This window comes from Alligator mississippiensis, chromosome 5 (genome assembly GCF_030867095.1).
Source record: "Alligator mississippiensis isolate rAllMis1 chromosome 5, rAllMis1, whole genome shotgun sequence".
Taxonomy (NCBI): Eukaryota; Metazoa; Chordata; order Crocodylia; family Alligatoridae; genus Alligator; species Alligator mississippiensis.
In genome coordinates, this window is record NC_081828.1 from 215,852,538 (window position 1) to 215,869,214 (window position 16,677).

The window sequence follows — 16,677 nt, forward strand, 5'->3', positions numbered from 1 at the left end:
CTTGTCAGGCAGCATCTGCCTCTTTGAGCCATGCTTCCTATGACTTAGCTGCCTCCTCCTAGCCCCATCTCTCTCTCCCTCCTGGCTTCCCATTGAGCTGGCTTTTGGAGGAGAGCTGGAAGGGACCCAGGGTGGTATCTAGGTCTTGATCTTCTGCTATAAGCCCTCTGCTGAGCAATTACAAGGAGGAAACATAGGTTTGAACCACTCTAGATGAGGGGGACCTAGACCCTGGGTCTCCCCTTCTTTGGACAGTGTCCTCAATACTTGGCTATTGACCTAAGATTGGAAGTGGTTTGCTAAATTAGCTGGAAAGCAGACTTTTTTGGGGGGGGAGGGGGCATGCGTTCCAATTCAGTGACTATTTTGAGCTGAAAGAATGGGGAATAATTTTTAAAAAAAGTCAAAATTTCCATCACGGCATTTTCAAAGTGAAGTCTCAGGAAGGCGGAAGGGAAATTTTCACCGTCACCTCGCAAAACGGGATTTTGCATTTACCAAACAGACCTAAATGAAAAGCCGGGTTGCATGAAAGTGAAGGTGAGGTAGGTGAAAAAGGAGTTAAATGACTTTGAAACCAAACTAAAAAAGCGGGGGGGGGAGGGGAAAAGGTTTAGTATAAACAAGTGCTTTGGGGTGACACAAAATGAATTTGTCGTTGTTGTTTCCGTGGAAAAAAACAAAACAACCCCAAATTTCTGTTTCAGTTCAAGCCAGATGGAATATTTCTCTGATTTCTCATCTCACCCACCCAACCAAAACCAAGGGTAGTTTCAAGTGCAGGGCGGGAATGGCTGATCTCTCTGACATGTCGAATCAAATGAAACCCACGCAACTCTCTGATCGAAGCCTCGCTTGCGAGACCCAGCAGCGTAAAGACGGGGAAAAAAAATAAGCGATCTTCAAAATGTCAAGCAATAGTGACAAGTGTCTGTGTTTAGACGAAGTGTTACTTTGCTTAACTGAGTTTGGGTATGTACATTCAGAACAGCTGCAGCTATAAAGGAGGATCAGGACATAATCTTTTTCAGCTTGCAATGAATAACTTCTGACTAAGAGCCAAACTGAGCCCAGGGGCAGATTAATTGATACTTACGGGTTGGCGAAGGAGATCAGTTTGGCCGGTTCAAACAACACGGGCGAATTACAGCATGATTCCTTTGAGAGCGGCACGTCTGCTAGCTCTGCCAACAGTGGCACAAAACCAGGGCTCTTAATCTTGCCAATGCTTTATCACTATGATTTTTTGGAAGAGGCTATGCCACTACAGGTTTTTTTCAGGCAGGCATGCAGGTACACAGGAGGCAGAGTGATATTTCTGATCAGACAGCTGGGGCTTGTCAGCAATAGGATTTTTGATCATGTAAACTGAAAGGCAAACAGATGCATTCAATATATAACGGGATTTCATTGCAAGGTGGGCTGGTTTGCCATCCTGGGCTGCAAAGTCGTTTGCATTGTAATATTATAGGGTCAGTGTTGTTCTGACACAAACCCAGGCTTTTGGGACTGTAGCCTGCATCATGACCTCGTGGTCATGCTGGCTCTGGGAGACTTCATCCCTAACACCCAGGAGGCCTGATGCTTGCGCTGTGTTGTGTTACGTGGTGTGGTTCATGTCTCGAGTTCGTGGTGCCCTGACTTTGACACAGCTGTGTCAAGAGTGTCGGTCCTCCACCTTTTCTGCATGCGACCCAGCCAGTTCAACCATCCTTTATGAGTGCAAAGCACTGGGGGGACTGAAGCCACGGCATTAAAGAAGGCAGCTTGGGTTGGCATCTGCCAAGATTGTCAAGTCCTTCATCTCTGCCTGAGGAGACCATGCTTGGATGCCAGCAGGTCCCAATAAACAAATTACATCTGTACTTCCCTGATAGGACACAGAGCTGCGATGATAGTTATTTTGTGCTATGGACATTTGTCAGATTTTGACTGAGAGCAGCCCTAATCATTTCACATAGACTATCAGAGTACTGGGGGACATGACTTGTGAGGAGCGGCTGAGGGAAATGGGCTGATTTAGTCTGCAGAAGGGAAGACTGAGGGGGGATTTGATAGCAGGCTTCAGCTCCCTGCAGGGGGTTGCAAAGAGGATGGAGCTGGACTGTTCTCAGGGGGGGCAGATGACAGGGCAACGAGCAATGGGCTCAACCTGCAGCAAGGGAAGTTGAGGTTGGATATTAGGAAAAACTCTCACTAAGAGGGTGGTAAAGCACTGAAACAGGTTACCCAGAGAGATGGTGCAGTCTCCAGCCTTGGAGGTGTTTAAGACCCAGCTAGACAAAGTTTTGTCTGGGATGATGTAGTTGGGGCTGGTCCTGCTTGGAGCAGGGGGTTGCACTAGATGTGACCTCCTGAGCTCCCTTCCAGCCCTCATTGTCTATGAGTCTATGATTCTGGTATGTCTTATCGGTGTATCGTGCATGAGTGTGTATGCACATGTGTGTATATGTGCACACCCACACACACATATACACCCTATATACATACATAGATGTACAGCTATATGAGTTTGGATATAGATATAGATATGGAGCAGTTCACCTTTGCCCTGAAAAGACAAATGAACACTAAGGGATTGTTGAAATAAGGGCTACAATCTCAGATGTCGCATGTCAGCACAGCTTCTTCGAAATTCATGTGCCAGCTTCTCATCTGGTGTAAATCAGCTCCTCTCCACTGAAATCAAGGGGCTAGGTTTCTAGATGGTGGAAACCCCCCTGGCACAACAGAAACAAATAGACCAGTTTCTCTCTGGACTTAATTGGCACAGCTTCGTTGAAGGGAACAAGCGAGCTGTCAGCTGTGAATCATCAACCCTATTGAATCAAAGGAGCCCAATCCCCAAATGGCCATAGCTCTCTTAAGCACAATTGTAATTGTGATCACGACTCCTGGTGATGCTAGCCTACACCAGCCAAAGGCCTGGCCCTCAGGGAAGGGAGAATTCAGATAGGTATGAATGCACTGGAGATCCCCTGGGCACTATTAGTGGTGAGAGCAGCCAGCTTTCTGCCCATGAACATCCGGCAAGCAATCCTGGGAAACGTCTGTCTCATGGAGGGAGCCTGGCTGTGAGGTGTGTGCATGCCCTTGGCATAGCTTAGAGATTTCCATTTAAGTTTAGTTGATTCCCCCACCTCCCCATCTGCTTCCGATGGTTTAAAGTACCAGGCAGAGCAGAGGGAGGAGAGACCGATGGCTTAAATGAAATGAAAAAGGAGAGGAAAATGTGATTAAAAAAAAAAAGACATCATAGAGAGTTATGTTTGCATCGTCCCCCTGGTGATGCCAATTCTATTTCATTTCTCTAAATGCTTTCCAACCCTTTCAGCTCCCAAATGGGCTTATGAATGAAAGGGCAAGAAATCTGTTCACAGGTAGCCCTGCTGTTTAATCATTGCTGAGCTAGTTTGGAAACTCTGGGTGCTGCGTGGTCGTGGTGTTTCTCTATTGCAGGAGAAGCCAGTTCTGCATAAAATTAGTAGCTTGAGCCTGTGGCGGAAGCACTAGGTTGGGATTCAGGAGATTAGAGAGCACCCGTGGCTCTGCTACGGCCCTGCAATGTAACCTCAGGCATGGCTAATCACTTCCTTGCCCGCTCTCTCTAAACTCTGCACATCAGGGGCTGTGTCTTGCCATGCGCTAAGCTCTGGATCCAGCTATACAAGGGCAGTACAAAGGCACAAGATGCCCTTTTATTTTCTATGCCCAGAGTCTGCACAGGGGACAGTAGCCAACATGGAGCAGGGAGGGAGGAAGGCTTTCTCTCTAATGCACTCAGCTTCAATGGTAAGTTCCAGAAATAGGCCTGGTATAGGATACTTATAATCATAGACAATGAGGGTTGAAGGGAGCTCAGGAGGTCACATCTAGTGCAACCCCCTGCTCCAAGCAGGACCAGCCCCAACTACAGCATCCCAGCCACGGCTTTGTTAAGCCAGGTCTTCAACACCTCCAAGGATGGAGAGTCCACCACCTTTCTGGTTAACCTGTTCCAGTGCTTCACCACCTTCCTAATATCCAACCTCAACTTCCCTTGCTGCAACTTGAGCCCATTGCTCCTTGTCCTGCCATCTGCCCCCACTGAGACCAGTCCAGCTCCATCCTCTTTGCAGCCCCCTGCAGGGAGGTGAAGGCTGCTATTCAATCCCCCTCGGTCTTCTCTTCTGCAGACTAAACAATCCCAGTTCCTTCAGCCTCTTCTCTCAAAACCATGTGCCCCAGCCCCTGAAACATTTTCATTGCCCTCCTGTACTTCCTCCTGTAGAGGAAGCCTATGTTACAGCTATGTTACATACATGCACCATGTTACGGCTCTCCCAGTCACACGGCAGTCTCTCTCCTGTGCAGTCCCTGAGAGTTTTCCTGCTCTTGGTCCATGACATCCTGTCCCTTCTTGCACGAGTGCTAAATGGGTGTGAAATACAGCCGTTCTGATCTCTCGGGCCCAGGTGTAAGTGACTGCACAAGCAGAGGCGAGGAGTCTCAACCCTTGAGTTCTTGCTTCCATTAAGGATCTTTTTTTCCCACCCAACTCTCCCCTTTATTGTCTAACTGTAATTTTTTTCCTCCCCTGCGTCATTTTTCATCCTGGTTTCTGGAAGAAATAAAGGCTCCAGTTTTACAGTTCCACTCGGGAAAAGTTTTCACGCTTCAAGCTGAGCTTTCTGCACACACTTAGCTGTGCCTTTCTTTTAAACATCATCGTTATTGCACATTACACAAGTGATGATGGAAACCATATCCACTGAGGTTTAATGGCTGTATGAGCTGAGCAGATGGCAGAGCTGCTCCCTCTCTGGCGGGGGCTTTCAATAACACGTGGCATGTTTGGACACACGTTGCGACTCCGTTTGTAAGAAAGCTGACAACACAAGTCGTGGCTAGAAGGAATAGGGCAGCCAGCACAAGGTTGCTTGTGAGGTCTGATGTAAAACCAGCTGAAAAACTAGCCTTAGTGTATATATTGTTACCAATAGCATGTATGCAGGCTATGTTATCCATATGCATATATCAATATGCATATACTGTTATCAGTAGCACGCGTGCAGGCTATGTTAACAGCGACAACGTGAGCTAAACCTCATAGTTCAAAGACTCATATGAAGGTCAAGAGAGTTTCTCTCCTATTTCCCAAGCCTCAAATATATAGAGGCAAGAAGTAGTTCTCATTGACTTCAGTGAGAGGTGGATTAGGCTCTATCTGCATCATAGCAAGTTGCAATCTCCCTTTCCAGGTTCTCTTCTGAAGGCATGAAGAAGGCATGAAATGCATGGGTAGTGAGCCCAAGCAGCTTCCATAGACTGAGTTCTGGCTGCTACATGCCATGCTACAAGCCTTGAAAGCTAGAGAGCTCCTCTCACTAAGCACTTGCCGTGAAAATACCATAGTGACAATCTCATCATCTCAACCCAGGGGGAAATGTACAGGCGCTTGCCCTCTTTATCAATGCCCTGACCAGTGCACATTGTAAAAAGACCCCAAACGGGTGAAACTCTGAAAGGAGGTAACACTTTCTAGCTTCATGCTGCAATTGAAGTCAGAAACAATGCAATGCAAGCTGGAAGCAATGCAATGCAAACCAGAAGCTAAAACAAGGAGAGTCATAGAAATATGGGCAGAGAAATAAAAATTGAGATTGGGATACCTATGGGATGAAAGACAGAGAAAGGATGTAATAATTTGGGGTGGTGTTGTAGCCATGATGGTCCAGGAAATATGAAAGTGATGGACAGAAATATCTGGATAGGCATCTGGCTGGGGTCATCAGACCCCAGCAGTCTTTTCTGCCCAGGCAGGGGGTCAGACTCGATGATTTGTTGAGGTCCCTTCTGACCCTACTTCTATGAATCTATGGATATAGATAGAATCATAGAAAATCATAGAAAATTAAGGTTGGAGGGGACCTCAGGAGGTCATCTAGTCCAACCCCCAAAGTCCAACCCATCTATCAATAGATAGATAGATAGATAGATAGATAGATAGATAGATAGATAGATAGGAGCAGGTCCATGGTGGTAGGTAGATAGAGAGAGGGTATACATTGATATCAAGACAAAGAAATGGGGTGCAAGTTGATAAATAGACATACAGACAGGTTATACAGTGATAGACAAATAGAAGCAGTATATAATAATGACAAATAGATAGATCCAGCAGGTGCATGGTGGTAGGTAGGTAGGTAGGTAGATAGAGGGGGTGTTCAGTAATAAAAACATTGAAGGCATTTGTGTTGATGATGGGTGGATGGATGGATAGATAGACAGATAGAGGGGGTGTTTACTGATAGATGAATAGATAGGGTGGATGATGATAGATAGATAGATAGATAGATAGATAGATAGATAGATAGATAGATAGATAGATAGATAGATAGATAGATAGATATCTGCTTCTCTAGTCCTTTTGTCCCCCTTCCCCTGCTTTCAAAATGAGTCCTGTTTGTAAGGACCTTACATTTCAGCAGGTTGTTTTTTTGGGGGGGTTTTTTGTTTCTTTTTGGGGGGGGGGTGCTCTGGCATTTAGCTTCATCTTGAAGGAAGGGCACCCTGCTCTATTCCTTCCTCCCAAAAAGCAAGATGAGGTTGAGCATGGTTTCCTAGAGATGAATACCCCTTGCCCTTTTGGGCAATGGCTAATTCCTATCAAGGTAGGTAGCGGTCAGATTAAAGTCCTCCTGAGCCAACCGTTGTAGGGGGAAAGGTGCTTTCTCCTCTATTAAAAGCCTGCCCATTGCTGCCAGGCTTGGCAGGGGATGTTCTGTCCCTCCGAGGCGACACGTGCTGTGCTAAATAAACGGGGAGAGCAAAAGAGCAAAGCTGCCTTTAGCTCCATGCTCCGAGGGCTCGGCATTTCGATTATGTTTGCAGCTGGGCTCTGTCCAGAAGCACCAGCATAAATTGCTAACGGGGTATGATAAGCATGACATGGGCCGCACCGCAGATGCCAGGCTGTCCCCCTCGCAGCTTCGGGCTCCTGCATGCCAAGCAAGAAAAGGGCTGGTGGTAACTGAAGACAACAGCCCTTCTCGGCGGGGGGAGGCTGCGGAGAGGAAACAGAGATTGTGCTGACAGGTCGGGATTCCTGCCTCCCCTTGTGCGAGCGAGCTGTGTGTAACATCACACCTTCCTGCCTTTCCTTACATAAAGGGGACACAGCCCAGCCGGGGAGAGAGGCCTCCATTTATAGAAGATAAGAGACGGGTGGTGGGTGGGACAGACATCAACAGGGGATCCTTTACCCAGGTGCCAGATCCCAGGGGATCACTGCTGGTCCCTGTGACTCACTTTCTAAGTCATCATTAAATCAGTGCCACCCGGTGAACCCCCAAATCCTAAACTTCATTCATTAGTTCATGGAGCTGGCCTCGCAGCTGGACCCAGATCTAGAAGGAAGGTCCTCCATAGCTTGCAAAGACCTGGGTCTGGGGTGTAGCTGCAGATTGCTAAAGAATCAGACCAGGACGCAACCTTTCCTTTTGCTTGAGAAAGATCATCTGCAGGGGGTGCGATATGGGCTCATTTCTCAGAGGGGGCATTAGTAGGACCATCCTGAGCTGAATTCTTCACCGCCATGTGTGAGGAGGCCAGAGAGGCAATGCTATATACAGTCTGCACATCCGCCTTGCACGAAAGGTATCACAAGGCAAGGCACGGAGCAATGACCAGACTTGCACAAAAGGTATCACAAGGCAAGGCACAGAGCAATGAGCAGACGTTTTGTTTTGAAGTGAAGTGGGGTGCATTGCATATCTTTGGAGGTTACCTAGCAAGTTTAATGCCCACCCTGCATTAAACTAACCCGTCAAAATGTGGGTGGGCTGGATCTGGATGGGGTGTCTTGTGGGCTGGAAGCCCCTCAAAGCTCCCTGCCCACATTTCCTGACCTCTCAGAAAGAAATAACCGACAGACAGAAACCAGCATGGAAAGGGGACTGGTCCAGAAACACTTGATTTCAAGAGCCTGGGGGGTGGTAAGAAAGATTTCTCTGCAAACTGACCTCTACTAAGCAGCATGTCCATGATAATAAAGGTGATGATGAATAAAATTATACTGCCCAGGAGAAAGGAAAAATAGAGAGGAGAAAGCAAAAGGATGCAGAGAGAGGGAGAAAGACCAGAGCCAGAAGCCTGAAGCCAGATGGTATCCACACCTTGGGTATGGAAATCCTGCCTCAGGCTGCACCCTGTCTAATCTCAATTAGTTTCCCTGTATAACCTCATTTAGGAGCAGAATATATTTATTCAGGGTAAAATGTGCCTGTGGAAATCAGTCAGAATCCTTCCCTTTGACTTCTTTGCAACTTCTGTCGGGTCCTATACCCTTTGCCGATTCCTAAATCCTTTACTGATTCCCAAATATCAGACCAAATCCTGTTTTTTGACATGCCAGAAGAGTAACACACTTTCCCAAAATAGAGGTACTCCAAATTTCTATCGGCATAACGAGGACCAGAATGGAGGACCCAGTCCTGATCCTGTTAAAGTCAAGGGGAAAAGGCTCCTTCTTGATTTCAAGTGCTGAGTCCATCCTTCATCCAGTTGGAAACTAAAGTGGGAAAATGCCATCAGTTTCCCATCCCCAGGAGAATTGGGAAAGCGTTTCCTTTCCCAAATTGAAACATTGGGCACGTCTACATGTGCATGAATACGCTTTAGTTAATGTGCATTAAATCTAGTACCTCCATTGTGAGGTACTAAGAAAATGCGCATTAGCCTTCAGCAAAACCTGGACAGAATCACAATGAAGATGATGCTTTCAAGCATCCCAAAGATGGGCGAAGCCATCGTTCTGCCCTGTGCCCAGGCAGCATAAGGTCACCCCCTTGCCAAGGGTTGGCATGTCGGTGCCCGAGTGTTATAGTATCTACCCGTGTCAGGTATCCAGGGTGTAGCTGTATTGGTCTCTAGAGGCAAAAGGAATCAGGACTTGTGGTAGAGGTGATTTTTTTTATTAAATCGACTAGATTTTTGCAAAAAACAAATAAATAAATACATTCTTTAATTGCGCAAAAGCTTGCAATTCAAGATTTTAATTTTTTTATTTATTTTTTTTTGCACAAATCTAGTTGGTCTAATAAAAGAAATCACCTCTATTACGAGTCCTGATTCCATTGTATATACATGATGCTTGGAAATAATCCTTTTTAAACCAGCAACCCCTCTGCATGCTCCCCACCTCTACCCATGGCCAGTCTGGCCCGTGCAATGACAATGAAGGGAACCAAGAAGATTCATTTTCTTGCACACAAGATTTCATTTTCCTACCATGACATCACGGAACAGTTTACACCAATTTGGCGCATTTTTTAACTCAATAATGCATTAATACTGAGGCATCCTAACCCTCCTTTCAATGGGTGACTTTTTCTGGCAGGAAAAGCCCCTCGCTTTTTCTTCTTATGCGATCGCTGTCACATCACACTTTTCCAAGTCTCTCAACACCTGTCATCTGTCACTTGTCACCTGTCACTGCGCACACGCACGTACCCCCCGTGCCGTCTCTCTCTCTCGAATGCATACTTAAAATCTCTCTCGGTTGCTCCCAAATAAAACCTCATTGTCATAGACGTATGAAAAAAGCTCTCTCCTTTACACATGCATAATTAAAACTCATCACACTTGCAACCACATGCATACATTCAAAATCCCTCACACGTGTGCACACACATGTGTTCTCTCCTTCATCCAGGCACTCACTCAAAACCTCTCACACACAAAGCCCAGGTCTCTCTCTTGCACACACATATGTTCTCAGTCACTCTCACACATTCAGTCACACTCGCACACATCTGTTTTTCTCACACTCGCACCCCTCTCTCCTCTCATTCATGCACATACACAAAATCTCACTCAAAACCTTTCTCTCCCACTCACACACACACACACACCAGTGCTCTCACCCCCCCCCCCACACACACACACATACACTTGCTTCCTTTTCTGTGCAACATCTCTCATCTAGCAAACCACTCTTTCTCGGCTTCATTTCCCCCCTCCACCCACTCACACACAGGATCGCACACGTCTTTCCATTCTCACACTTGCCTTTCTAATCACAGAGCCCTCTCCCACGCTGAAACCCTCCCACATCCCATCCGAAATGCACGTCTCAAGCTGGGGACCTAGGCTCACCGGGGCAATCTTGGTTGCTGACGTCTTCTGTGAAGCATTTGCAAACTCACTTAGGCATGCACTTATGTGCCTTGCTGCTCTGTGACCCCAAAAGGCTTTTGGTTCAATTTGCAACATCCAAACACACCCAAATCCCATGTCCCTTCCCTACATCTTGCTCACCCAGGCACCTCTGAGCACCGGGGGTCTCTAACCAGTCTCCTGCCTCTGAACTGAATAAAGTCCCCAAATATTTTTATTTATTTTTTAGTGCTGGCAGGGATCTCCTCCTCATTGTTCCCCATGGCAGTATCTCTCAAGGGTGCTGCCATCCATGAGTTGTCTACCCAAAAGGAAGACAACTCCCCCCGGCACATAGCAATTCATCAATATTCAGAGGATGCCACGCAGGGGAAGAAATCCCAGTATGGAAGTAGGCTTTCAAAGTCCAGAACTACAGACAAATAAATCATACCCATCCTCTCTCTGAGATGTGTTTGTGGGTGAATATTGTTGTGATAGGCAGACTCCCGGCAACACCAAAAGTATAACTCTCACCACAACCTGCACAGCTCCCTGCACATAGTCACCTTCAAACTCATCATAACCTCTTGGCCTCTTGGTATGTGCCGGTCAAGGGGGGAAATCCTGCCTCAGGCTGCACCCTCTCTAATCTCAATTAGTTTCCCTGTATAACCTCTTTTAGAAGCAGCAGGTATTTATTCGGGGTAAAATGTGCCCACGGGAGTCAGCCAGAATCCTTCTCTTTGACTTCTCTGGGACATTTGTCAGGTCCGCGGTCCTTTACCGATTCTCAAATATGAGACCAAATCCTGTTTTCTGACATGCCAGAAGACTAATGCATTTTCCCAAAATAGAGGTACTCCAAATCACTCCAACTTTTTACCCGCATCCTGAGTATGGAGGACCCAATCCTGATCCTGTTAAAGTCAAGGGGAGAAGTCTCCTTGATGTCAAGCGCTGAGTCCATCCTTCAGAGTTTCATAGTTGTTAGGGGCTGGAAGGGAACTTAAAAACTAGAATGGGAAAACGCCATCGGTTTTCCATCCCCAGGAGAATCGTTCAGCTTTGGGAAAGTGTTTCCTTTCCCAAATTGAAACAATGGGCAAGTCTACATGCGCATTAACATGCATTAGTTAATGCACATTAAATCTAGTACCTCCATTGTGAGGAACTATGAAAATGTGCATCGACCTGTCTTAATGCGCATTAACTAAAGATTGAGGTTTTTAAATGATGCTTAATGTGCATTAGCCTATTTTAATGTGCATTCAATAAATAGCATGTTTTTTTTCGGTGATGCTTTAATGCACATTAAAATAGGTGAATACACATTAAAGTGCACATGTAGATGCACCCAAAAGAGTCAGAATCTCAACAACAACAAAAAACACCCCAAAAAACCCTAGGAACCAAAAATGTGGCTGGGGGATGGGAAGGGAATGGATCAAGCTGTCAAAAGGTTTCATTTTCATAATTTTAGAAAGGTTTTTTTTTGCATGCGTTTTGTTTTCATGCATTTTCTTCCTCCCGCGTTTTGCTACACTTTACCTTAAATTTGAAAATGAGGAAGACTTTTGAACTGAAAACCAAAATCTTTTCATTTAAAAAATGACTGAAATGGGCTATTTTGATAGTTTTAAATTTTCTTGCATTTTTCTCATGAAGCTTGGGAGTTGATCAGTGGAACAGGCTGCTTTACATGAAGCCAGGACTAGACCCAAATCACCAACAGAGCAAGTTTTATGAAACTGGAAATTTAAAAATTGACTAAACCAACCATTTATTTCTGGGGGGAAAAATCTGATCACTTGGCCATTTTCCATGAACATTTAGTTGATAAAGTCCAAACCAGCTCCAGAACAGTTTTGGGGAGGACATCAGGTCCTGTCTCGCTGTCCTCTGAGCACCCGTTCAGCCGTGAGCACAGAAGTGCACTTATTCATATTGGGTTTCATCATGGTTTGAATTCACCATGTAACGAGCTCCAGTCACCTCCCCGCAAACACCGTTCCTCCGACCAACAGATCACACCATTGGGGAAGGATTTATTAAAGCCAGGCCATGTGTTTCAGCCAAAAAAAATCAAGTCTTTTCATAAAGTGAAAAGGCTCGTATTTGGACATTCTGGTGCAGGGAAAAGAAAGTAAAAATATGAAGAATGGTTAAAATAACGAGACGCATCTGTGAAAAAAAAAATGACTGAATGATGCTGCCTCTGAGGTTTATATAATGTCGTTGAACTTGAAAAATGGTTTTTTGGGAGGGAAGTTCTCATGCGGATGGTAATCCACCTCTTTGCCGTGCCTATCTGCCCCCAGTACCGCAGTATCGTTGCACCTTTCATACTCTACTGAATTCAGACCGGTTCCATCTTTCATTGAGGGTTAAGCGCTGCTCTTCTTCTTCTTATAGATGGGGAATGGGTGTAAACCCAAGCCGAGTGCTGCTGCCCATGGCCCTTAGTGGATCTATGGCACTCACACCCACTTAGGAGCTGGCCTACCCTACTGTCTGCTTGACTTCAGACAAACACGGGTATCCACCTCCCCGCTCAAGCAGCACATGGGAATATTGGTAGTGATGGACTAGATCCTCAGCTTGGTGCAACGGCCGATGGGGTTGCACTGATTTACACCAGCTGAGGGTCTGCCTTATGTTTTACAATTTTTTGCAGTGAATTCCTTATTTCCTGACTTAAAAGGAACTCCTTTGCAGAAGGCAAATACACCTGACACTACCTCACAGCATCCTGTCGGTGGCACAGCATGGACGATGAAAATCAAAGGAAAAAGCTTGGCTAAAGGTGCACTGGGGGCTGCTGAAATTCGGTGCAGCTCGAAATAGGAAAGCATAGAAGTTGCTTCTTCCCTTCAACCCTGTATTTACCATGTTAATTTTTCAGCCCCAATAGCCCAGCTCTACACCTGAGCAGATGCTCTCTCTCTCCGTTTCTTGCCCTGGGACAGTTCCTGATATAAATAACTGCAGCTAAGCTGAAGTCAAGGCAGGCAGGCTGATTTAACACCAGCTGAAGATCTGATAGTCTGTGTGTGCGTGCAAGAGATGAAATACGGGTTTTCTCCTCCATCCTCCTGGGATGATCCATCCTATCAAAACTTTCTGTTCGTCCTAAATGCAGGCACCCTAAATGCAGACGGTCCCTGGGATGCTTTTCACGCGGCAGGTCACATCAGTGCATAGGTCAGACTCGCAGCTGGTGCAAAGTGCTCCATGGACACATGCTGATTTATGCCAGCTGAGGATGTGACCCCCATTTCCCATCATTAACTCTTTTCAGGAATGACTATGATGGCCCTGGCCAGACACACACAGGCTCACACACTCTCACGCACACACATAGGTGCATTCATGCATACAGACGTGACTGAAGCAAGGGCTGAAAGGCTCCACAACATCAGCTCTCTAACAGAGGGGATGCTCTAAGAAAGGTGCAGTAAAATGTGGCTCAGGATACTTGGGAGCCTTTGCTGCAGTCCTTTAAGGCAGCAGCTTGCTTGACTAGCTGGGACTTTTCTCTGGGTTTTTCACTACCTGCCTAGCATGCAGGGTTTCTATGCCATTCGGTTATGCTGCTCTGCGGGACGAAAAGCCCAGGTGCGCTCACTTATTTGCTTTAGGGAATCTGAATATTTGGCATGTGAAGCAAACCTTGCAGCACAGAGCATAGAAAGATGGTGGGGGTGGATTTTACCTCTTTCAGAGTGACTGAAGAGGATTGAAATCACCCCTTGCCCACGGGAGCTGACTTTTCACTTGTTCTTGCAACAGCCCTGAGAGCTGCACCGCCCAGGCAGCTTGGAGGTGGTCGACGGCGACCTCCTTTGCTGCCCATGTCCCACTGCAGGGGACACGGCACCTCTCTCCAGGCCCTCTTGGCCCTAAGCTTTCAAGGCTCAGAAAGCAACAACTCCCCCCTACAAGCAGCCCTGGCTGCTCCCTCCATTCATAGGCTAAAAAAATACGTACTTTGACATTAGCTGGGTTAAATTCAGGTTCCTTGGGGGGCTCCGGCTCTGCTGGTTTAGGTGCTGGCTTGGGCTCCTCTTTCTTGGGTTCGGGCTTCTTAGGTTCGGGCTTCTTAGGGGGCATGTTGACTTAAGAAAGAGAGAAAGAGAGAGAGAAAGAGGGAGAGAGATAGAAAGGAGGCGGCTGCTGTAGGATAAAGCAGAGCACAAGTCACTCCTCCGGCAGAGGTCTTTATCCCTGGCCGGTCCCTTAATGTCACACATTGTGTCACTCACCCACCCTATCACATGCCACAGCTTACAATAGGGGCACTGCTATAAAAGGGCAAGACATGTACCCTGCTATTTTAGAGCAGTTGGATATGGCATTGTTATGAATTAGCACTTAAATGGAAAGGGAGTTTGGGGTGTTCAGGGCTCAGGCTGGCCCTGGGTCAAACGTCTCTGCTGTGTGTGTGTGTGTGTGGGTGGGTGTGTGTGTGTGTGTAAGGGGGTTGAGTTACACAGCAGGGTCCCATCAGTTCATTGCACACCCTCTTATCCCTGCCGGTTACCTCTGCACCTCACTTGTTGGTGCCAGCACCACCTGCCTGGATGGGTGCTAATTAACCAACCGGCATCATTCGTTCCTGCCTACCACTTTGCATTCAGCTACATGCGCTGATTCCTAAGAGAAGATAAGAGCCCTGGCCATGGACATATATACCCTGGATCCAGGTTTTGTCAGTGCCTGTGGAGCTCAAACATGCTGAAAACGGCCTATGAGCCTCTCCCAAGGAACATCGAACAAGCAGAGTAATTTCAGGAGCGTTGATGGCGTTGCCCCTTGAGTTGGGATCAATGAGAAGCATGCTGCCCCAGGCATGGTCTCTCCATATAAAGTCTCTGGGGAAAGAAGGGTTCACTCAATGGGGTTGAAAGTTTCATAATTTCATAGTTTCATAGCTGTTTGGGTAGGAAGAGACCTATTAGATCATCGAGTCCGACCCCCTGCCATGGGCAGGAATGAGTGCTGGGGTCAGATGGCTCAATGTTTTGGCTCAATGTTGGCAAAGCTGTCTGAAGAGCCTGACTAAGAGTGAATGGGTGACTGAGGGGATGGGGGGGGGGGCAATGAGTTATTGAGGGACCTTATTACAAGGTCCCTTTACAGTAAAACGTTTGAGCCAGAGTCACTCCAGATCCTCAGGGTGATGGCTTCTCCACCATCATAAAACGGGTCGGGCACCTTGTCATTCAACCGGGGTATCCAAGGCGGTGGGACGTGATGCCCATACCAGTACTCCCTTGGGTCATTCTGGCTACGGAGACAGATGTGCCTTAAGCTTCTGCTAGATTCAGGTGGATCTTTGATACTGGGGACACAAAAGACAAGCTCTCATTACAATCACCAGGTGCCGATCCCCTCCCCAGAAGCTTCGATAATCCAAGTCTTTACTTGGTTTCTTTCAAAAAAACAAAGCAAACTCATTTTATTGAATCAAGTGCCATTTTTTAAAGCCAACCCTAGTGAAGTCACAACCCCTCTAATGCAATTCAAAATGTAGACAACACTGAGAGAGTCCCCTACCTATCATCCATCCCAGCAACACGCAGTTTGGGTTGATATGACATCTGACATTCCACCGTTGTGGATCCTATTGGACTTGTATTACATCATAGGTCAAGGTTATGTTGACTACAAATGCTTGGGAGCAGGGACTGCCTTTTTTCCCCTCTGTTTGTATAGCCCCTCATGTGGGAAGGTCATGCTTCATGACCCTAGGTCCTGGGCAAACCCCCAGTACCAACAGCGTTGTTTGTGCTTTGTGGAGTAATGAGCAGTTGCCCAGCACGTGCTGTAGATGTGCAATTTTGCTCTTGCCATCAAAAGACACCCTTAAGCAGGACACTTGATGTTTTGCCTTTCTAGGCTTACATGCACTTCAATGCCACACTCCACCTGCATCCCCATGTCCTGCTTCCCAGAGGTCACCGGAAAGCTCTGGCACCTACATGGGCAGAGGTCATGAGCTCTTTTTTAATCAAAAGGGGGTTCAAATTATCTTTCCAGCTCCCCCTTATGGCAGCCCCATGCCTCCCCCCTGCCCCTTTCCCCATTGCAGCGAAGGTGGAAAGAATTACACTTGCTAATCGGTATTTCTAAGGGAACGTAACCGCAAGCCCCAGAATCACACAGGAGAAAAGCACATGCTGAAAGTACGCCCTGCCAGCTGGAAGGCTGGCTGCTCTTCAGAGGCCTTAGGCTAAATGCCAACAGGACATACCAGTATCTCCCTTGCTTTCTTCTCTGTTTGGCCAGGCCAGATCCCCCCCATGGGACATGCCTCGGCTCAGACAGGAGCAAGACAAAGTGTGAAGTTCAAGATGCCGCGTGATCCCTGTAAACCCAGATGAAATGACATCCTTGAGATCCTCCCCGTGACACGGAAAACAGAGGTCAGATGAACCCGCCAGCATCTAAAAGGAGAAGGTTGACTCAAAAGGCCTGAGGTCCCCTTGTTCTTCCTGTTCCCAGGGGAGCCCCTAACATGCTGCTGGAAAGCAAGGC

At 46.9% G+C, this 16,677-nt stretch overlaps 1 protein-coding gene across 1 annotated transcript in view; it reads right to left on the reverse strand.

Annotated features, from left to right (window-relative positions):
* MYL3 (myosin light chain 3) overlaps positions 1-14,358 on the reverse strand; it is a 38,979-nt gene extending 24,621 nt beyond the window's left edge. Inside the window, exon 1 of the mRNA XM_006263764.4 lies at positions 14,128-14,358. Within this exon, the coding sequence (XP_006263826.1) occupies positions 14,128-14,250 (123 nt within the window). The 5' untranslated portion in view covers positions 14,251-14,358. The remainder of the gene's footprint in view (positions 1-14,127) is intronic.
* Positions 14,359-16,677: the final 2,319 nt, after the last annotated feature.